General features: G+C 34.8%; 1 protein-coding gene and 1 non-coding gene across 6 annotated transcripts in view; both read left to right on the top strand.

The window, feature by feature from the left end:
- Positions 1-23,071, top strand: part of CTNNA3 (catenin alpha 3) — a 1,760,513-nt gene that overhangs the window by 1,030,359 nt on the left and 707,083 nt on the right. For 4 of the 5 annotated variants that reach the window (XM_008955790.3, XM_034930660.3, XM_055092884.1 and 1 more), the window contains one exon: positions 15,446-15,538. The exons of the other annotated variant lie outside the window; for it this stretch is intronic. In XM_008955790.3, coding sequence (XP_008954038.1) covers positions 15,446-15,538 — 93 coding nt within the window. The remainder of the gene's footprint in view (positions 1-15,445; positions 15,539-23,071) is intronic. 5 annotated transcript variants of the gene reach the window in all.
- On the top strand, positions 21,882-21,983 carry LOC112441098 (small nucleolar RNA U13). The gene has a single exon (XR_003029074.1). It is a non-coding gene; the product is annotated as a small nucleolar RNA U13 (small nucleolar RNA).

Raw genomic sequence — 23,071 nt, 5'->3', positions numbered from 1 at the left:
GTAATAAGGATAGAAATAAAATAACATGCAATGTAACTTTCAGTATTTGCAATAATAGTTTTCATTAGACCATTCACTATTTCTTAAAGAGAATTTGTATTTAAACGAAACATTTCTGATTTATCCAAAAATCTTCTGTTACTGGGATTTATTAATATTAAAATTTCTATGTTTTCTATCAACACATTTTTATACGACAGTCTTATTTTTAGAGTTTTATAAAACAATTCAATTGATATATAGAAACTGTCTTTCTTTAAGACTTTTTAAAACTATCCAGCTAACATTTTTTAAAGCTTCACTGCGTTATCTCCTTATTATGAAGCCCATCAGCATTTAGTGTTTTACTTGTTTAGCATAGTGTACACTGTCATTTAAATGTTTTCATTATTAATAGCTCTAAATGTTTTGTGTACTTACATCTAAATCTCTCATTTATTGAAGCATGGCAACTACTTTTTCTCCATCTTCTCTTCTTTTTCTTTCAGTGCCTGGAACATGCCTGATAGATAATAAATATTTGTGGATTTTGTTGTTGTCTTTAGGCCTCTGTAAAGAGATCAATCATAAATAAGTATAGAGAAGACAACGTGAAAAATATTTTATTTGCAATGTTGGGTTAAATGTATTCAACAGAAGCTTTAAGAATCCACTGCTTGCAATATCTTAGAACCAAAAAGAGGAGTAAGATGGTTTCTGTCTTCAAGGATTTCACAATTTAACCTTGTGCAAATAGAATTAATATGTTGGTTTGCTCTAATTATGGAAGGTTAGTATACAAGATCCCTTCTTACTCCTCCCTCTTCCCTTCTAGAGCTACTAGGAACCATAAATAATATATATTTAAAAAAATTACTAAGATTACACTGCAAGTGTCTTATCCTATCCTCTAGTAATGGCCACTACTCACAGTATGTGTCCAGTATTTCAGTGTGCTGTAGAGGTACAGGGGTAGTTAAGATTAAACCTGTAATAGTTTATGCCCCTGCTAACGTTAAAGGGCCTAAATCTTTTATTTTCTTTTAATTCTATATTACATAATTAGCTATACTTCATTTTTATCATATAATTAAATGCAGAACACATTCAAGGAGCCCTCATGAGATTCAGGGACCCAAGAATGAGGGGATATGAAATCATAGTATTTAATAATAGTACATGCACATATTTGTAAATTTTGCTCGGACTTCATATATACATACACAAATGTGCTTGCCTCACTTCCACTCCACACACACACACACACACACACACACACAGTGTTCTTCCAATTTGTCTTACTCATTATCGGCAATGTATACTCAGAGACAAGGGGCTTTCTCTGGGATTATAATTATGGTAAATTTCAAAGCTTCTTTGCCTATTTCCTTCAAAGTCATAATAAATAGATGCCTACAGGAAAAAAATAGTTTCACAGATTATTGTTATGATGTCTTCCAAGATAGAAGTTGCCAGATGATTGATTGCCTACTGTCATTCTACTAAGAGACCCGTTCTTTTGTGAAAGTAAGGAATGAATCTGGGTGTGTATTTCGTGATTAGTTAGGGAATCAGGTGATATTGATGGTCTCATCCACATCCAGGAAGTTTACACAATTGCAATTCAATTAACTTTGTCCTGTGCAACACCTTCTGTTCCCATGATAGCATTTGAACAGTGCAATATGTACAAAACATGTTGATTCAGAAATAGACTCACTGAAAACTTTATATTGGCTTTAATATATTGTATCTCTCTTTAAGAAAATCCCTTCTCTTTCTGCCATGTGAGAAATCAGGTCACTGGTCATAAAATTGCTTTGAAATTTGACAGCAATTTCAATGATAATGAAAGCTAATTATAGCATTGTTTTGACATCTACCCTTTCCACAATGATCCTATTAATAAACACTTATTAGACCTGCATGCTTCATATTTATGCTTGACCTCAGTGACAACAAAGAATAACACTAGTTTAGGAAACAACACTTAATCCTGTCTTTAATTTATAGTTTAGATTTGTTTCATCTCTTTGGTACTTCAATATATTTTATTTGGTACTGTTTATTATATTAAATTTACTAGGCAGGTGACACATACTTTTATCCTTTGAGTGGTGATTCTGAGGTGAATAATAGCTTAATTTAGAGAGGGAGCTTGAATAAACTATCTAGCTGGTTTTACCATTATAGTTTACATCACACAGCAATATGAGGTGTGTGTGTCCATTTACAGTTATATATTGTTCCAAACTAAAAGGGAAATATATTTGGCAAAATGGGACTCTTAGAGCAGTCTACAGACTTCAATTTGAGCTATGTAACATATATTTCTCATAATTTATTGGAAGCAATAATACTGTAACAGCCAAATATGTGTGAGTTTGTGTGTATGTGTGTTTTCATCTCAATTGCTTCTTTTGTGATGGCACATTCTGACGCAGCATACTGATACCTCTTTTTCAGAACAATGTTGACATATTTCCACTTAGACAAATGAATATTTTCATCTTTAATGACTTATTTGAGAGGGACAAGAATTTCAGACACAAATTTGAATAGAATTGGAGGTGTGAGTAAGATAGGAAAAAGAAAGGAATGTAGGACCATGTTATAATTATTCAATCATAAGAATCATTACCTTATATCTGCTGCAGACACACACACACACACACACACACACACACACACACACACACCATGCACAGAGTACCTTTCCAAACATGTTGAATTTAAATTCATTATTAAGATCAATATTGGCTGGTATGATTTTGTCATTGATAAGAAGCTTTAATTGACTTGTTTTTGTGCCATTATTTGACATTAAGACAAGGTAAAACCAGTGCCTTGTTTCCCTACTGTGAATTCTCAATCATTTTTGTGAATCATCATTTTAAATATAACAGCATATGAGACCATGAAAACTATTTTCTGCTTAGCAGTATTTTTTTCTATGTAATCATTATATATGTGTATTTTCTGGAAACCTTATTTATAAATGGTTCTGTATCTTCAGGCTTTGCATTAAGTGTCATGATTAATACAATTTTCTTGATTGGTATTAAAAATTCACATACAGGTATAGATAGGTTTTATTCTCTTCAAAATGATTCATTTTTATTATAATAAGCCAAATTATAAATTATTAAGAATATAGAAAAGGAAAGTTGAAATTACCTTGATTTTCACTCCTCAGAGATCATCACAATTGCCATTTTGGGGAGGATCATTTTGGATATCACATTTCCATATGCATACACAAAACCTTACCATCTTTCATAAATGAGATTATTACACATGCTGTTTTACTTGTCATTGGTGTGTTCCATATACACCAATACATATAGGACTATTTCATCAATCACGTTTTTTTGTAAATTAGAAAACGAATTTCACTGTTAATATAGTGAAAAATATACTTGGAAAAACTTCAGTCGATATAGAAACATAGTCAAAAGGGGATACTTCTCTTCATAGCAATAGTAATCCTACCTTCTCTCCCATATATAACTCAAATTAACAGTAGGAATTATCACTGTGGACATTATACTTTGCATTTATACATAATTTTAAGTAAATAATTTTTTTTTTTTGAGACGGAGTCTTGCTCTGTTGCCCAGGCTGGAGTGCAGTGGCAGGATCTCGGCTCACTGCAAGCTCCGCCTTCTGGGTTCACGCCATTCTCCTGCCTTAGCCTCCCAAGTAGCTGAGACTACAAGTGCCCGCCACCACACCCGGCTAATTTTTTGTATTTTTAGTAGAGACGGGATTTCACCATGTTAGCCAGGATGGTCTTGATCTCCTGACCTCGTGATCTGCCCGCCTTGGCCTCCCAAAGTGCTGGGATTACAGGCGTGAGCCACTGCACCTGGTCATGTAAGTAAATAATTTTAAATAGAATCATGTTTTCCATTCTGCAGTATCTCACTTAAAATTATATACTTGAGATATTTTACAGCAGCATAACATTGTATTTTTTTTACAGAATCATAATATTACACAATTTATTCTCCACTGTTAAATATTTAGATTCATTTTCGCTTTTACAAATAAAGTTTCCACGTGGCTGTGAGTCTGTTCACATATGCAAGTATTTCTGAATGACAGATTACATTAAATTGAATTGCTACAGTTCTGAACATTTTAAATTTTCGTAGGTGAAACTAAATTGCTCTCTGAAAAGTTGGCCATTTACCTTCCAGTTGTGTCCCCATATTCTCAGCAGTATTGGATAATATCAAAAACTTTTTACATATTTCTGATCTGATGAGCAAAAAACGTGATTTTCTTGCTTAGTTGAATATCCTGCTTAGTAAGAGCTAGACTGAGAATCTTTTCATGTATTTATTAGTCATATTTCATATGTAAAGTCTCTATTTAAATATTTTGTCCATTTTTAATGGCCTTTTTTCCTTATTGATACTTAGGAGCTATTTATGCCTATGGATAATAATTTTTATTATCAAATATAAAAACAAATTTTTGCCTATCTTTTGTATTTTAACTTTATTTTCAATATTTTGACATTTAAAAATTTTTATGTAGTAATATATTCTAGCCTTTTTACATAATTGCACTTTTCTCCTGAAAGTAGATAGCAGGAAATTGGGCCATCACCAATATTTTTTACCATTACCCTGAAAAACACTAAATTTTTGTGTTTTTAATTACTGGCACATAATACTTTTCTTCATTCTTTTTTTTTTTTTTTGAGATGGAGTTTCATTCTTGTCACCCAGGCTGGAATGCAATGAAGTGATCTCGGCTCACTTCAACCTCTGCCTCCCAGGTTCAAGCGATTCTCCTGCCTCGGCCTCCCAAGTAGCTGGGATTACAGGCATGCGCCACCAAGCCCGGCTAATTTTTGTATTTTTTAGTAGAGACGGGGTTGCACCGTGTTGGCCAGGCTGGTCTCAAACTCTTGACCTCAGGAGATTCGCCCACCTCAGCCTCCCAAAGTGCCGGGATTACAGACGTGAGCCACCATACCCAGCCCATTCCCCTTTTTTATAAAACTTATTTGCCAGCCTTTCATATATTCTTCCAGATGCACATTAAAATTTACCTAAGTTCAGTATACCTCTATAAATTTAATAGACAAATTTTATGAGAGATAACATTATATTTTGCAATACTGAGTTTTTCCATCCAGGAATCTGATATTTCTCACTATTCATTCCATTCTCTTTTTATATCATTAAGTAAAATTTAATACATATATAGATATGCACGCATATCTATAATTGTGCTTATTTCAATAGATATATACTGCTATGAAATTTATATTTAGTTGCTATAATAACAAATTTTGTCATGGAAACTTTTATAATATATAGAAAAATATATTATTCATCTCACATTCATTCTGCATGAAGAAGTGTTACTGAATACTCAATAGTAATAACAGTTTTCAGATAATCTTGTTTTCCCTAGGTAGACAATTTTGAGACCTGGGAATAAATATAGTTATTTGTTAACAATATTTGCATCTATTGCTTTTTTAATTCATTTAGATTTACTAGAACCTTGAGTAAAATATTGATTAACCTCACTTATAGTGGGAATGCTTATCTTAATCTTGAATTTTGAGCATGACACTTGCTGGAAATTTCTGGATTTTGTTTGAGATTAAGAATTATTCTTCCTATTCATAGATTGCTAAGGTTTTGAGTTTGTTTTTTAGTGTAGTTTTGCTTTGCTTTAATCAGAATAGGCATAAACCTGTCATCAATGCTTTTTAAAAATCTATTGATATCCAGTTCAAAAAGGAATTTCAGTATTAGATCTCTCAGTCATGAGTCATTTGTTCATTCTGGGAATAAACAACATTGTCTTGCTTTATTATTATTTTTTATTACACAGTTGAATTAAATTGGCTAATATTTCATCTACAAATTCATGTTTAAATTAATAGGAACATTGCCTGATAGCTCTTCTCCTTTGTCTAATTTCTGTCTAATTTTGTTATCAGTTACATAAGCAGTAAAACAAAATTATTGAAATGGAAAGAGGTCTAGAAATGAAGTCAATCTGTTCCTCATCTTATAGATGGATGACCAAAGACAGAGAGGTAAAGCAAAACTAATATCAGAGACCGGATTGTGTGATTGAGGATTCATAAAATTTGGGAAGCAGCTTGAGATGCAAAGTTCAAGAGAATATGAATTTCCTAAGTAATAATTTGTCTCCATGTAACACTCTTACTACAGTCATCTCTATGAAGTTCACCTACCTCTATCTTCTTATAGTATTTGGAGACAGAGTTTTAGTTTTTGATCCTTTCACGTGTCCCTTTAAATAGATTGTGCTTGTTGGGATTCACTTTCATTGATTTTGACTTCTATCATTTCCCTGACAGTTCCCAGCCCACATAATAGGTGCATAATCAATATTTGTTAGTTGATGAAATTGTTTCCCTGAAATTTGCTATGTGCTTTTACAGCACAGTTATATTAGTTAAATATTCTACAGAACCCATAATTCATAATCATTTCTTATTACTACCAAGGGAAGCAGAGCAGCGCTGCTTCACTAGGAGAAAGAGAAGGGCTGACTTGTTAGCCAGAGGTCATTCGGTGCCAACATGGGGAGATCACAGCTCTTTCTGCAATTATCAGAAGCAGAGCATATATTACATTCTGAAATAGACAATGAAGCTCTTGGATTTGTCGATGGAAGTTACTGTGCCTCTTTCCATCTGCCACACTTGCCAACATTTGGCATCCAGCTTGGGCCCTTTAAGAGTTACTTTACTTGATTAAAAATAAATAAATTAAAAGCTAAATTGGGACCTATTCAGTAGTTCCATATTTGATATCTTAAGTGAAGGTAAAACTTGAAAGAAGCTGCCCCCCAAGCCTTGTTAAGGATGATGGCCAGACTAGAAGAAAAACAAGTACTTTTCTTGAAAGTCCAGTTGTCTAAGCCTTTGTAGAATATTGAAAATGAATTTCAAAGGAAAAATTTCATTCCTCTTTATTTCTTGTCCTGAATTTCTGCTGCTGACTCCTCCCTTAAAACCCATTTTTCTTCTATTTGTCATCTCATGTTCATCAAGAAGATGATACATTCTCAAGCATACTGATTCAGGCATTCATGCATTCATTCACTCCCCAAAGAACTATTTATAGACTGTCTACTGTGTGTCAGGTACTGGCACTGTAGGCTGAATGATGAGCAAATACAGGGGTGGTCCCTGCTTTTATAAATCTGGGGAAATGTATGCTAATCAAATAATCTCCCCAGTGAACATATAATTATAAACTGAGAATCATGCTCTGAAGGAAAAATCTGACTTAGGTGGGCAGAAGTTTCAGGTATTCTGTGTGGAGGTGGAGGACAGTGTTGGTGAAAAACTTTCCAAGGAATTACTTTTGAGCAGAGATCTGATGGATAGCAGTTAAGCAAGTATAAGTGGTGTGAAGGTGGCTGTGAAAAGGGAGGAGGAGAGCATTCCGGCCAACAGAGAACAGTATGTACAGATGTTTTCTGGCAGAAGCAAGCATTGATACATAAAAGTACATTGATATAGCTGAAGCAAAGAGAGAACAAGAACTACACATGATGACTCTTGGGCCAGACTGCAAGACGTAGTAGGGATGGGGGTATGATGTGGGGATGGAAAGGTGATGATGGGGGAACCAAATTTGCATCTGAAAAAATTTGTTGGCTGCAATGTGAACATATTGTAGAGAAAGAACATTTGCTGACAACAAAAGCTAAAACTGGAAACAAGAATAAAATAAATAAAACTGATCAAAATCTTAACTAGGGTAGAGGACAGCAAAAATATAGGTTGGTGCAAAAGTAATTGCAGTTTCTGCCATTGCAAAAACCACAATCACTTTTGCACCAACCTAATACATGATTTGAGATATTACTGAGAGGTAAAATGTTTTAAAATGGATAGATGGGAGAATGAGAGAGTGAGTATTATCCAGGCGACCTGTAGCTCTCTGCCTTGAGTCATAAGACTCATGGGGTTACTTCACCTCATACACAGTCCTCTGTTCATGTCAGACTAGTTTAACCATCATCATTTGACTTGAACACTCTAGGAATGATTAGCATGGTTGTCTCTGTGGCTGAACTGGATATTTTCAGGGATAACTTACTTGACCTCTCAGCAGTTGATACATGATATCATCCTCTTGAAACCTTTTCTTCTCCTGGTCTCCATGACATCACAGTATTGTGGGCAACCTTTCTTATCTCTGGCCACTTTTTCTAAGTCTCATTGAAGGAGTAACCTCATGTTTCTGCCTAATAAATATTAATATCTTATATACCTCCAAGAACTTTTTCTCCTCACATAATCATATCTAATTACCATCAATAAACTAGTAACTTCTTAATTAATATCTCTACTGTAGACCCCCTCTTAACTACACATCTAACTATATGTAGTTTATGTCTTCTTATGTATCTCAGTGGCAACTCAAACTCTAAGTTTCTGATTCAACTCTTGCTATCTCCTACCAACCTGAAGAACTTCTAGTGTTCCATCTATCAGTGATTTGGCTAGTGACTTTGCAGTTTTGCTACTTACTACTGTGTCCAAGGGCCATAGACACCATTTTTCCTTCTTCGTGCTTCTTCACAAGCTTTTATGAACTGCCATTTATTTCTAAATTCAGAAAGAAGCCCAAGTCTCCTTTGCCAATACAAGTTAAAAATAAATAACTCATTTCAGTTAGATTATTTCCACACCCATATTCAAAGTTTTTCTCTGTTTATTTGTATCTTTGCTACAGATTTGTCTAATCTTGATGTTTCCAATGAATATACACAGTCAGACTGAAATCCACTCGGGGCAGTTAAGTTTAATAACCTAAGGACTTCCTTTTCTCAGGTGTTTCCCCCCATAACCTAAAGCAATAATTCTTACCTTTATATTCATATGGTACAGAATTAGGAGCATTTTTATTAGGAAGGAGTGGAAGAAAGGACACAGCTTCCAATGAACAAATTAAGTTGTACACAGGACTTTAAAAAATAGAATTCACCAAATGTGTTAATTTCAGACACAATAGACAGTAATTTATATTAACAATGATTCAGTTCCAGATAGAGATAAATTATTATTTTTATTTATTTACATAGATGAAATGCTATTTTCGGGGTATTTAACTTGATGGGAAAATATTTTTAAAAGAATATATCATCGTCTTTACCCTCAAGCAGCTCACCATCTGATAGATACATAAATGAGTTTAGAGAGAAGGAGAATTTGCTATAATGCGAGAGTGTGGGAAGATAAAGATATGGATCCTGGGCATCTGAAAAGAGTTTGTGGAAGAGACAATATTTGATCCAGGCCTTGAAGTATAGGTATGATTTTCAAAGAGTATGTGAGGGGTGGTTTTCAAACAGAATGAGCAGCTTGCTGAAAGATAAACTCAAAAATGATAAATTATTTTCTTCAAGAATTAGATGTTCTCTTGTACCTGATATGTAACATGTTCTAATAGACATTGAAGAATTAGATCATCAAAGGAAGACACTTACCTCTATGTGCAGGAACTGATATGACTGTCTCCTTCCTTACATTTGTTCCTAACACTAGGACATGCAGGCTGACTAAACCCAGAGGCAGGCATTTAATAAGAAGTTGCCTTTCACAGAAATAATTATGGTTATACATTACCAGCTTTCAACTTTGTTGAAAGTATCCATCTGAGATTAGTACATTCTTAGGGTATAAGTTTCTGGCTCAGTACTTACTAAGAATCGTGGTTCTCTGGTTGTATGCAAAGGAAAATAAATTTGGCTTACTTAAAAAGAAAATAAAGACTTTATGGAAGACATAAGGTAATGCACATAAATCAGAATGAAAGAAGGCTAAGATTCGACAGAACAAAGAGTGATTCAGGGCTGTAGGTGGCACTAGTAAGTGAGGGATATGCCCAGGCTAGACCTAGGGGAGGACCAGGATCCTTGATTGACAGTCGTACCAAGACTTTACACCACTAGGTTAGAAAAAGAACTGTTCTCCGAGGGAAATCAGTGTTATTACCAAAGGGAGGAATGGATTTTGGATGGAAGGCCAGAATATCCCCTACACTTGATTTTCTTATTTTAATTTTTAACCTTTTCTCTATTTCTCAAGTAGAAGTTTAAGTCATTATTTCTTGCCTCTAATGAGTGAAGCTTTCTATTAAACTTCCTATGCTATCCCACACATGTTCAGGTCATTCTTTTTTAGACTTTCACCTCAGTACATTTATCTTCGGGAAAGACTTTCTATTCAAACACATAAAAATTAACCAAAATCCTAGTATGTATCTGTGTGTTGTCATGTGTGTATTGTTGTTGTTGTTGTTGCTGTGTGTGTGTATGTGTTGGAGATGGGGGAGGTGGTATATCAGAATCACCTGGGAGAACTTTTTAAAAATCTAATTATACAGTCCTTACACCTCTGTCTTCCATGCATATACACACTTAATATATCAGAATATCTTGACAGAAGGGAATTGGACTTTTCTTTTTAATAGCTATTTACTGGTGATTCTATTACTCTTACCGTCTCTCTTATCCCACAAGTTGAGGACTATTGATTTGGATTTTTTGTAGGCCCCATTTTATTTCCATTATTGAATATATTTGCCATTCTGTATTCTAGAACAAGTAGGAGAAATTTGTTGAGAGAAATATTTCATCTCCTTATAAAGAAGAACTTCATAACTTGTGTAACTTTGTAACTTTGGGCTGTCCTGCAATGGGACTAGACTGCCCTGGAAGACAATAAATTATCTGCCTCTGGAAGTATTTACACAAGAGTTGCATGACCAATTGCCAGATGGGAAAATGCATGAAAATGAGACAGTGACCTTTCTCCCCCATTGAGAGCTAGGAGACGTGGTGACATGATATTACAATTAACTATATGAACAATATATAAACAATGAATGTGTGACAATGAAAATCTCAGCAAACATCAAGGTTTGCTTCGTGTTCTGGAGAGATCATATTACAGGTAAATACCTGTGTGGGAACTTCTTGGTGACAGACTGAATGATATGTGATAAGCAGCTGTCCAAATAGTGTACTCATTCCTAACAATGATTTCATTTCAGTTTTCTAAGATGACTGAGAACACTACAAGTGCCCCTGAGATTTCAGACAAAACTTAATACTAGAACGTTAAAACATACCATGCTCTGATATTCAATTTATTTAAAATAGAATATCTTTACCAGATTAGAACAAAGTAATGATGAAAAGCAGACTTAACCTATAGTATGGTAGATCTTTTTTAAAGGGTCATTGAGAAAATTTTCCATCTCAAAATATCTGTTTCATTGCTGTCCCTGGCTCTACCACTGGTGACTCATTCTTTTGTTTCAAGCCTGATCATCCTCCTGACCTTGATAGAGAGTGAGGGACAGAACTAGCCTAGGTGTCAGGATTCTACAAAGCCAGGCTCCACAACAGGGAATTTCTCACCTGAAACCATGGGTTAGGGAGTGAAGGATACTATGTTCTCTGCTGAGTGAAAGAAAAGACTCAAAGTCCAGCAAATGGAAATCATGACAGAAACATACTAACTAGTATACAGAACTGGAACTAGGGGTCAGTGCCATGGCACATGGCTGTAATCCTAGCACTTTGGGAGACTGAGGCAGATGGATTGCTTGAGGTCAGGAGGTCAAAACCAGCTTAGCCAACATGGCGAAACCCCGTCTCTACAAAAAATACAAAAATTAGCCAGGTGTGGTGGTGCGCACCTGTAGTCCCAGCTACTTGAGGGGCTGTGGTGGGAGGATCGTTTGAGCCCAGGAGGTGGAGGTTGCAGTGAGCCTAGATCGAGCCACTGCACTCCAGCCTGGGCGACCTAGTGAGACTTGGTCTCTAAATAAATAAGTAAATAAAATGAACTTGAACTAGGAACCAGAAAGAAGGGAACAAACATTAACATGATTGTTCAGCTGAGGAATTGTCTGGCTAGGCGTTTTCATCTACAATGTTTTTTAGAGCCCAAATAGGGCAATAAGGCCAGCCATGTTTAAAGGGCCTAGAATATACCATACATTTTAGAGGGCAGAAGGAATGGTGGGAAGGAAAGAGCTGCAAGAGAGGGATGCTAATAAAAAACTTCACTCTCCTCTCATAACAAGACACATATCCCTGTTTGAAGACTTCTTGTTTGTTTTTAAATTATTACAATATTGATAATTATTTTAAGGATGTAATTTAATCTTTCATAAAAATGAAAGAACATTTTGTCCCAGGTTTTTCTTTTCAATAAATGTGTAAATTTAAATAACTACCTTTTGTCCCATTTATTTAAGATAATTTAGATTCTGCTTTTTGTAGACTTGGTTAAGGGTGTAGCAAAATACCAATAAAAAGTCTGGTCAATCATTTCAATGCCAGAATGCTTTTCAAGACTTTCTTCAGGGTAGCAAAAAGGACATACACATATTGCTAGTTAATAGTCGCCCTGCCATTGGTTGGTTTGAGTATGTTTCATCCCCCTGCTTAATTTTGTTTTCTTATTTATACAATATAAGATTAGAGAGTGGGGTTAAATGTCACAAAATGGTGACCTGTGAACTAAAGTAAGCCAACAGACTGTTAGTTTGGCTAAGACATTGAGTTTTTCCTTTCATTTCTCTCGTTTTAATGAGTGCCTTTCAGTAGGGCATACATAATCATTTTGTTTGGGGACCCACAACCCCAGCCTACTACTGAGTTCAATCTAGACTCAATGTTTGTATCCCATCCCCTGCATGGCTCTTGAAAGCATTTGAGTTTGTGGCTCTTGGGTCAGACATATTGTTAAATTTCTTTAGGCTCCTAAGGCTTTAATTCTACAAAACCTCTGAGAGTATGAAATTTCTTTTTTTCTTTTCTTTTTCTTTCCATTAGTTGAGAGATAGATTAAATGGAAGGCAATTCATACATGGTGAGGGCCACCAGGCTTCAGACTCTCCCCATACATTATCTCGTTTAATTAAAGCATCCCAGTGAGGTCGTCATTATCATACTCATTTTATAGGTGACAAAACAAGGTCAAATAATTTAATATCTTGCTCATGATCAGAAGCTTATTAACTGTAGGAATTGGGTTCAAACCCAAATCTGTTTGTCTCCAAAAACTCCCGGTATCCTTGTTTCCCTCAGTGAGCAGAAACATTCTACAGAGATCTTATGAATACCAACAAAGCTTTGCCCACATTTTGCGCAGATACACAAAGGATATCAAATGTCCAAATATCTAAAACTATTTTTACAGAACATCTTATTTTCAGGCTGTATTCTTTGACCAGCAGGGAATTACATTTCTACTGTTCTTGGGAACATACTTGACTAAAGAGCCATGCAGAATTTAGGAAGAATCATCATTAGAAGAAATTTGGCTTTATTCACACACTGATGTAACATTATAAAATATGTCATAAAATCATTCAAATTTGAAATGTAAAGATATTTTATTTCTAACACTATTCTGTTTTGTCACAGATATTACGTATCTTAAAATTCGACCTTGTTTGTACAAAATAACACTAAAACTGCACATGACTTGAAATATACTCTATTACCTAGAAACTTTGACAGAACAGTTCTGGTAAGGAGAAGTTCAAGTACGTGCAGGCATAGAATACATGAAGACAAAAAGAGTGTTAGTATGATGACTGAGCAGAAAACTTTGAGTAGAAAACACAACTTTCACTTGTGTTGTATTTTCATTAGAGGGTTGTATAAAATTAATTCTGCTAATATAAACACACACTATGTTTAACATAATTTCTATACTATGTCAGTCACTTAATTGGCTTTTAATAAGCCTGGTGGCCAGCAAATATCCAGAAGAAGAATGTATACTTTCAAAAGGAAAAAGAAGAAAATGAGGATACAGTAAATATAAGTAAGTAAAATAAAAGAGTATCTACATAGGGGCAGTTTTTTATAATTTCTAAGCTTTGGGTTAACCAGCATTCTTCTAATTTGACCACATTGAGCCAATGATTTTTATTTTTATTTTTATTTTTTTACTTTAAACAAACAGTGCTCAATTTTACAGGTCAGTATTTTTTGCAAATGCAGTGTGAATTAATATAATACAAATTAAAGCAATTAGACTGTCAAGTTTCACTTTTAGTGATTGGGGTTTGGGGAGTGGAAAGGGGCACAGAAACTGTTGCCCTTTTCAAACAACTCACAAATGTGCTAATTATGTGTCAGATATGAAAGTTGAGGCATTGTGACCTTCAAGCCAACAAAAGACCTTTTCAAGTAAGCCATCCCCATGTACATTAATAAAGTGAGCAATGCCCTTCCACAGTTAAATAATGTATGACTGTTATTTCATTATATGTGAATGAAAACCGAGGAGTTATTTCACTATTGGCATATTAAAAGAAATGTTATAAAAAAGCGAAGACTGTAAATCCATTTAAATAACATTTTGTGGTACTTTTAAAATAGTGATCCAAAGTCATATGTTGTTTATTTCCACTGCATGTGGCTAATGCGTGGTTTCTCCGCAACTGGATGTATTTTAGATCTTAGCAGGAAAGACTGCAATGCGTTAAAGTATAAAACAACTGACAGAGATATTTTAAAAGTTAGAAAAATTACTGTTAGATAAAGTATCTCCTTGCAATGATAAAGACAATGATATATTTTGTAGATCAGAGAAAACATTGCCTCTGTCCATAAGCCTTACTGTGTTAGTAAGAAGACTCTTGAACAAGAGTGGGGTTCAGAGGAAGGGAAAATAACCTCTCACTCTTCATCATGGCTCTTTCATGGTCTGAAGAAAGTATTTGTAAACCTTGGATTTAGGTCATGGACATAATGGTAATTAAAACAGCACTCATTTTGTTGGAAGAAAATGTAAATTTCAAAAGCAATAATATAAGAGAAATTTGGGTGTCACTAATGCTTGAATCAAATGCACTGCAGGAATGTCAAACAGTGCCCATGAAGTTGTAGTGGAAAATCCAGAGCAGGAAGAAGTTAATTATCTTGTATTTGTTCAGCTTTGTAGTATATTTGATGCAAACAAAATGTATAAAGATACAGTCATACTTAATGCAACTTAAATATGAGTAATAGACCTCTGGGAAATAATAAACCAATTACAAATTTAAAATAAATCACAATCATATGAGATTCCAAAAACCTATTAGCATTCAATCCACAGATAAACTTTTGTTTTTCCAGTCTCACAATAACTTCTTATTATGGGTTAGATGTTGATACCAAGAGACTGTATAGGGTTTACTGATTCTCTCACTAGTCCCTCCTCATTTTAAACAATTATCTAGGTCCTTTTATTGTTATTTGCTTTAATAGATTCTCTGAATTCTTTCATAAAATAGATACCAGTGATGATTTTGAGAATGTTATTTGTCATTGAGATTCTTGATGAATGTGTACATGTTCTTGTTCAGTATAAGTGTTGCTGCATTTCCTTGCTAATCTAAAATAATTTCCATTATTTTGGATTGTATTTAAGGTGGCAAATCTTGCTTGTTCCATGTCAACAAATGAAGATGGAATTAAAATTGTCAAAATTGCAGCCAATCATTTGGAAAGCTTGTGTCCACAGGTATGATAACTAAGTTCCTTTTTGTGTGTAAAATTATATATAATTCCTAATGCTTTTATGCATATGAAAATACACTATTTTTTTTTCTTTTTTTTTTTGAGACCAGGTCTCGCTCTGTTGCCCAGGCTGGAATGCAGTGGCGCAATCTCGACTGACTGCAACTTCTGCTTCCTGAGTAGCTGGGATTACAGGCATGCGCCACCATGCCTGGCTAATTTCTGTATTTTTAATAGAGATGGGGTTTCACCATGTTGGCCAGGCTGGTCTCGAACTCCTGACCTCAAGTGATCTGCCCACCTCGGCCTCCCAAACTGTTGGGATTACAGGCGTGAGCCACCGTGCCCAGCCAAAATGTTTATTTGAAGCATGGAAGACAGAATTGTCCTAAGGCGATTCTTAAAAAGAGAGTAGAGAAAAAGACTGACATTCTTTAAGTGGCCATATTGGAATCTCCTGAGGCAAAGGTGCTTTGTCCAAATGATTTGATTTATTTTTAGTAATTATTTATTTTGAAATTTCAAATCGGCTGAAAGAATTGACTCTTTTTTTCTTTTATCAAAGAAGGTATCGGTTTGAAAAAAGTTAAGAAATATTTTCTTGTCGGTAATTCAGATGTTTCTTAAAATCTGAAGAGTGACACACTTTTAGGGAATTATTTCTACATGACAAATGGTTTTGAAGCCATGAATCAAGATACACATAGAGAAATTTTAAACACTCTTATCTGAGAAGAAGCAGGATATAATACGGATACTTCCTAATAAAGACCACAAATGTTATAAGGATGAGAAATATAAGAAAGATTAGGGACTTTAAGTCTCTGGACGTCTCCTGAGATTCTCAGTCTACACAAAGTAGGGCACGTGTTAAATTCTTGATTTGCCTTGCTGACAATTTCATCTCTAAGAATATTAAGGAAACTGTGAAGGAAACTGCTTCTTTGGACTTAATGTTGATTAACAAGTAAGAACAAGCTGGAAAAGTGGGATCTAGAGGACCTGCAGCTGAGATCTCCCAACTGATGTCAATTTTCTATGAAACTCCAGAGGGAACAGAATACTGCAATGAGGTCTCTAAAGTAGTTGAATGAAATATACTCCCATCAACGCTCTTTAAGTGTTTTCATCTCTGCACATTGTGAATAATGCTCAAGGTTATCACTTTTTAAAATGCCTTTTCAATCTGAAGAGGATTAAGTATCTCTCATTGGTTTTAATGTGTAATTTTCTGATTCCTAGTGAGAACATTCTTTTTGCAAATATTTATTGACTATTTGGCTTTCTAATTCGGTGACTTGCTTATATCGTTTTCCAATTTTCTGATTTTTGTTAGGTTGTCTTTTTTGTAATTAATTTGCTTAGGTTTGTTAAAAATATCTCTGTTGCCCATGTCTTTTGAAATATTTTTTAAATAATTTTTCAGTCACAGAAGATTTGAAGAACTTTAAGGTAAACATATGATTTATCTTTTAATTATTTTAATATATAGTTATGGAGCACCTACTGTGTGTCCTGGTTTGTGGTTTTGTACCTCGTTAAGACATTCTATCAACAAATATGTCACATATTTCCCACATTATGTTGTTAAAAGAGTAAAGTATTATTATTCAACATACAGATGTTTATTCCCTCTGAAATATATTTTTATGTCTAACATGAGGTAGAGATCATTTCATTTAGTAGTGTTGACATTTGGGCCACCATCATATATTAAATAGTTGGTCCTTTCTCAATTGTTGTGACATTCTACCATTGTTTCACACACATCCCATAAGGACTTATAAATATTTCCATTGTCTAATATATATTTGTATACACATGTTCATATATACTTATAAACATAAATACACGTACACATGTACAAGTTTATATAAACATTATATTATGTTTGCACTTGGTAATTCACCAGTGTTTTTTTCGCATATGGCCATATGGACAACTTCTTTTTTTTATTTTTTACTTTTTATGTTTTTATTATTATTATACTTTAAGTTTTAGGGTACATGTGCACAATGTGCAGGTTAGTTACATATGTATACATGTGCCATGCTGGTGTGCTGCACCCATTAACTCGTCATTTAGCATTAGGTATATCTCCTAATGCTATCCCTCCCCCCTCCCCCCACCCCACAACAGTCCCCAGAGTGTGATGCTCCCCTTCCTGTGTCCATGTGTTCTCATTGTTCAATTACCATCTATGAGTGAGAACATGCGGTGTTTGGTTTTTTGTCCTTGCGATAGTTTACTGAGAATGATGATTTCCAATTTCATCCATGTCCCTACAAAGGACATGAACTCATCATTTTTTATGGCTGCATAGTATTCCATGGTGTATATGTGCCACATTTTCTTAATCCAGTCTATCATTGTTGGACATTTGGGTTGGTTCCAAGTCTTTGCTATTGTGAATAGTGCCGCAATAAACATACGTGTGCATGTGTCTTTATAGCAGCATGATTTATAGTCCTTTGGGTATATACCCAGTAATGGGATGGCTGGGTCAAATGGTATTTCTAGTTCTAGATCCCTGAGGAATCACCACACTGACTTCCACAATGGTTGAACTAGTTTACAGTCCCACCAACAGTGTAAAAGTGTTCCTATTTCTCCACATCCTCTCCAGCACCTGTTGTTTCCTGACATTTTAATGATTGCCATTCTAACTGGTGTGAGATGGTAGCTCATTGTGGTTTTGATTTGCATTTCTCTGATGGCCAGTGATGATGAGCATTTTTTCATGTGTCTGTTGGCTGCATAAATGTCTTCTTTTGGGAAGTGTCTGTTCATATCCTTTGCCCACTTTTTGATGGGGTTGTTTGTTTTTCTCTTGTTAATTTGTTTGAGTTCATTGTAGATTCTGGATATTAGCCCTTTGTCAGATGAGTAGGTTGCGAAAATTTTCTCCCATTTTGTAGGTTGCCTGTTCACTCTGATGGTAGTTTCTTTTGCTGTGCAGAAGCTCTTTAGTTTAATTAGATCCCATTTGTCAATTTTGTCTTTTGTTGCCATTGCTTTTGGTGTTTTAGACATGAAGTCCTTGCCCATGCCTATGTCCTGAATAGTATTGCCTAGGTTTTCTTCTAGGGTTTTTATGGTTTTAGGTCTAACGTTTAAGTCTTTAATCCATCTTGAATTAATTTTTGTATAAGGTGTAAGGAAGGGATCCAGTTTCAGCTTTCTACCTATGGCTAGCGTGTTTTCCCAGCACCATTTATTAAAAGGGAATCCTTTCCCCATTTCTTGTTTTTCTCAGGTTTGTCAAAGATCAGATAGTTATAGATATGCGGCGTTATTTCTGAGGGCTCTGTTCTGTTCCATTGATCTATATCTCTATTTTGGTACCAGTACCATGCTGTTTTGGTTACTGTAGCCTTGTAGTATAGTTTGAAGTCAGGTAGCGTGATGCCTCCAGCTTTGTTCTTTTGGCTTAGGATTGACTTGTTGATGTGGGCTCTTTTTTGGTTCCATATGAACTTTAAAGTAGTTTTTTCCAATTCTGTGAAGAAAGTCATTGGTAGCTTGATGGGGATGGCATTGAATCTATAAATTACCTTGGACAGTATGCCATTTTCACAATATTGATTCTTCCTATCCATGAGCATGAAATGTTCTTCCATTTGTTTGTATCCTCTTTTATTTCCTTGAGCAGTGGTTTGTAGTTCTCCTTGAAGAGGTCCTTCACGTCCCTTGTAAGTTGGATTCTTAAGTATTTTATTCTCTTTGAAGCAATTGTGAATGAGAGTTCACTCATGATTTGGCTCTCTGTTTGTCTGTTATTGGTGTATAAGAATGCTTGTGATTTTTGCACATTGATTTTGTATCCTGAGACTTTGCTGAAGTTGCTTATCAGCTTAAGGAGATTTTGGGCTGAGATGACAGTGGGGTTTTCTAGATATACAATCATGTCATCTGCAAACAGGGACAATTTGACTTCCTCTTTTCCTAACTGAATACCCTTTATTTCTTTCTCCTGCCTAATTGCCTTGGCCAGAACTTCCAACACTATGTTGAATAGGAGTGGTGAGAGAGGGCATCCCTGTCTTGTGCCAGTTTTCAAAGGGAATGCTTCCAGATTTTGCCCATTCAGTATGATATTGGCTGTGGGTTTGTCATAGATAGCTCTTATTATTTTGAGATACGTCCCATCAATACCTGATTTATTGAGAGTTTTTAGCATGAAGAGTTGTTGAATTTTGTCAAAGGCCTTTTCTGCATCTATTGAGATAATCATGTGGTTTTTGTCTTTTGTTCTGTTTATATGCTGGATTACATTTATTGATTTGCGTATATTGAACCAGCCTTGCATCCCAGGATGAAGCCCACTTGATCATGGTGGATAAGCTTTTTGATGTGCTGCTGGATTCAGTTTGGACAACTTCTTTTATGTTCAATTTACGAGGACTCAGCTTAAATATCATCTCAGAGATCAATCTCCCTTCTCCCTAAATCACTCCTCCAGCTGTGACTTATTATGTTATCATATTTATTTTAGAGTCTATATCACAACCTGAAGTTATATTTTATATTAATTTGTTACCTTTATTATATATAACACACTCACACAGAAAGTTCATGAAGTCAATGATTTGATCTCCCTTATTCACTATTAATATCCCCTGTACGTAGCAGAAATAAAATATATATTGGATGTTCAATAAATATTTGTTCAGTGTATAAATCAGTGAGAAGGTTGCTAGAATGATAAATCATTCTATATTCATAGAGGGCAGGGATGATTTTGGCAACAACTTCTTGATATTTTTCTTAATATGGTGTGTCTTATTTTTAATAAGATAAAAAAAGACAGTATAATTACTTTGAGCTGTAACTGATAGAAAAAAATCCTTTACAGTGACTATTTTATGTATAGATACTGACCAAAGATGAGATCTGAATTCATAGGCTAGATTGATTTTAGAGTGAGTCAGTTAAGTCCTGGGTCAGGAGGAGCTAATAGGGTGGCCCTGAATTTCTATTTGTTAAGTACAATTGAATTCACGTAGGTTTCAGTGAATTGAGTTGTTCTAGTTCTTACTGTGTACAAAGGACCACAACTGTAAAGCTTTGCCCAGTTATAGGTATCACCCTTCAAAAAAGATTTGTCACTTGGAGCATATTTAGCAGAGATATTTGAAATAGTGACATGAGTTGAAACTATATCATATGAACACCTCAGAAAAGCAATAGGGAATTTTTAGCTAGGAAAAGACCTGGAGGAACACAATCACTCTCATTATATCTTTAAAGGACTATGATGTGAATGACTTGTTCTGAAGGGCCCCGAGGGGCAAAATACAACCTATGAGCAGATGTTAGAAGAATGCAAATTTTATCTCAATATAGAGATGAGTTTTTTAACAGAGCTATCCTGACAGGAATTGGACTTTATTGAGAACACAGGATTTGGAGTTTCTCGACACTGCAGACATTTAACACAAGGAGAGTGACTAGTTGACCAAGGTATTTTGTGGGGGGCACAAACAAATCTTGGGTGAAAAGTGGGTCTAGAAGCCTTTTGAAACCCAATCCTGAGATCCTCTAATGGATCTGTCTGTTTTATGAAAGAGAGAAATGTGATCTGGATGATTGCTGGAGTACTACAGGTGTGTGAACAGTTATACTCAACCTGGTGGAAGGATAAAGCCATCTATAGGGCTTAATCCTTGCTCCACTTTAACAAGTGACTTGGAAGAATACTGAAAAAGTAAACATTTTATATTTGTGTAAGGCACAAAACTGAGAAAGGTAGAATGGTCTAATGTTTGAAAACTCATAAGCTGAAATTAAATAAGGGCAAATATAAAGTCAGGGCCTTAGCTTAAATACAACCTATTGCACGAGCATATAGTGAAACTATTGCACATCAAAAGCACATGGGTCATCAGGAGTTGAGAGGGACATTTGCTCTCTTGTTCAATGAATTTCAAACCTGGATCTATGAAAGCATTTTCATGGTCTATAGCAAAAGTAGCTCAGTGTAGTTAGCTTTTTTTCATATAGTGAAATTTATTCAACTTTTCATTCTCAGGTTTTATATTTACTACTTTATATTTATCAGAAATATTTGATTTATGAAATAATAAAGTAGATAATAGTTTTTTACATTTTTATTTTTGGCAAAAAATAATTTATCAATAAATAAAAAATATTTTTTTACTTTACTAATAAAAAAATAAAAATATACCCACCCTATGTCAGTTCCTTCTCCTTCCTGTGTCTCCTTCTTCCTTGAAAAATATTTGTGGCCTGAAAAGTCCAGAAAGTTAAAAGTACTAATTTAGGTGACTTAACAGTATAAGTCAGTAGTGTGATATGGGGACTGACTTACAGTGTTGAAATAATTGATCTTTTTGTAGTGTAAGTGTGATCATTGGATTTTCATGCTCATGTGTGATACGTGCCTCCTTCAAACCTTGTTATGACACTAGCACATTATTTGTATGACATGAAAAATAAAATAAAATAATTATGATACTTAGCTTGTGAAATAGAAGGAAATTTTCAATATACTTGGCACAGGAATGTCCACATCAAGAATTTCATGCTGAGTCCTGGGCCCATAGTTTAAAGGATAGGCAGAAAAAGAATAAGTTGTTTTAAGCCATAGTGAGCTGTCACCTCATTACTGGAAGTGTTTAAACAAAAGCAAAATAGGGTGTACCTTGACAAAAATATTGGAGAGAGAATTTCATTATTGAGAAGTAGAAGAATTAGATCCTCTTAAGTGTTCTTTCCATAAATAAGATTCACTAATTAACAAAAATCATGATGAAAACCTAGGGTATTTTCCCTGTGGTGAACACACATTCAATTAGGCAAACCCTCCTAAGTACTTAGATTTTCCAAAATCACAAGAGAGAAATGTGGTTCTAAAATATGTGGTTCTAAAATAAGTCAAGTTTTCCAATCACGGTCTAGTTTGAGTCACTATGTAGTATTGCTTTGTTATATCTATCTGTTGCTCTCACCAAGTAGTATCCAATAACCTGACAGAGCTAAAACAGCTTCCAGAGATACCTAATTTATTTTCAGTGATGTGGTTGGGTATAAAGAGATAATATTTTTATAAGTTGTTACTGAAAATCTGTAATTTCTAAAAGAGATATATATTGGGTGTGTTGATAAGTAGGGAAGAAAGTCAAGATTGCCCTAGAGAAGCATGTGAAATATAAAAAGAACAAAGTATTTGGGCTAGGGCATGCACCGGAGATCACTTGTATTCATATTTTAGCATGGAAAGCCATAAACTCCATGAGGATAGGAATTTTTGTTCCGCTGATATATCCTAAGAATAATGCTTGACACATAGTAGGTACTCAGTACATTTTTGCTGAGTGAATGATTATACCTCAATGACCTTTTTCAGATTATATTCATTGGCAGGTAAATGCTGGAAGCCATTACTATTCCCCTTCCTTCTTTGTTTTCTGGGAGTGTAGAAACTCCCAATTTCTAATCAAAATGATAAAAAGTCCCAGTATGACACTTTGTCTGTTGAAGTACAAGTCATGTGAAGTGACTGGCATTATCTCTC

Source organism: Pan paniscus, chromosome 8 (assembly GCF_029289425.2).
Source record: "Pan paniscus chromosome 8, NHGRI_mPanPan1-v2.0_pri, whole genome shotgun sequence".
NCBI lineage: Eukaryota > Metazoa > Chordata > Mammalia > Primates > Hominidae > Pan > Pan paniscus.
The sequence above is the reverse complement of the archived record's forward strand: the minus strand, read 5'-3'. Positions and strand labels throughout refer to the sequence as shown.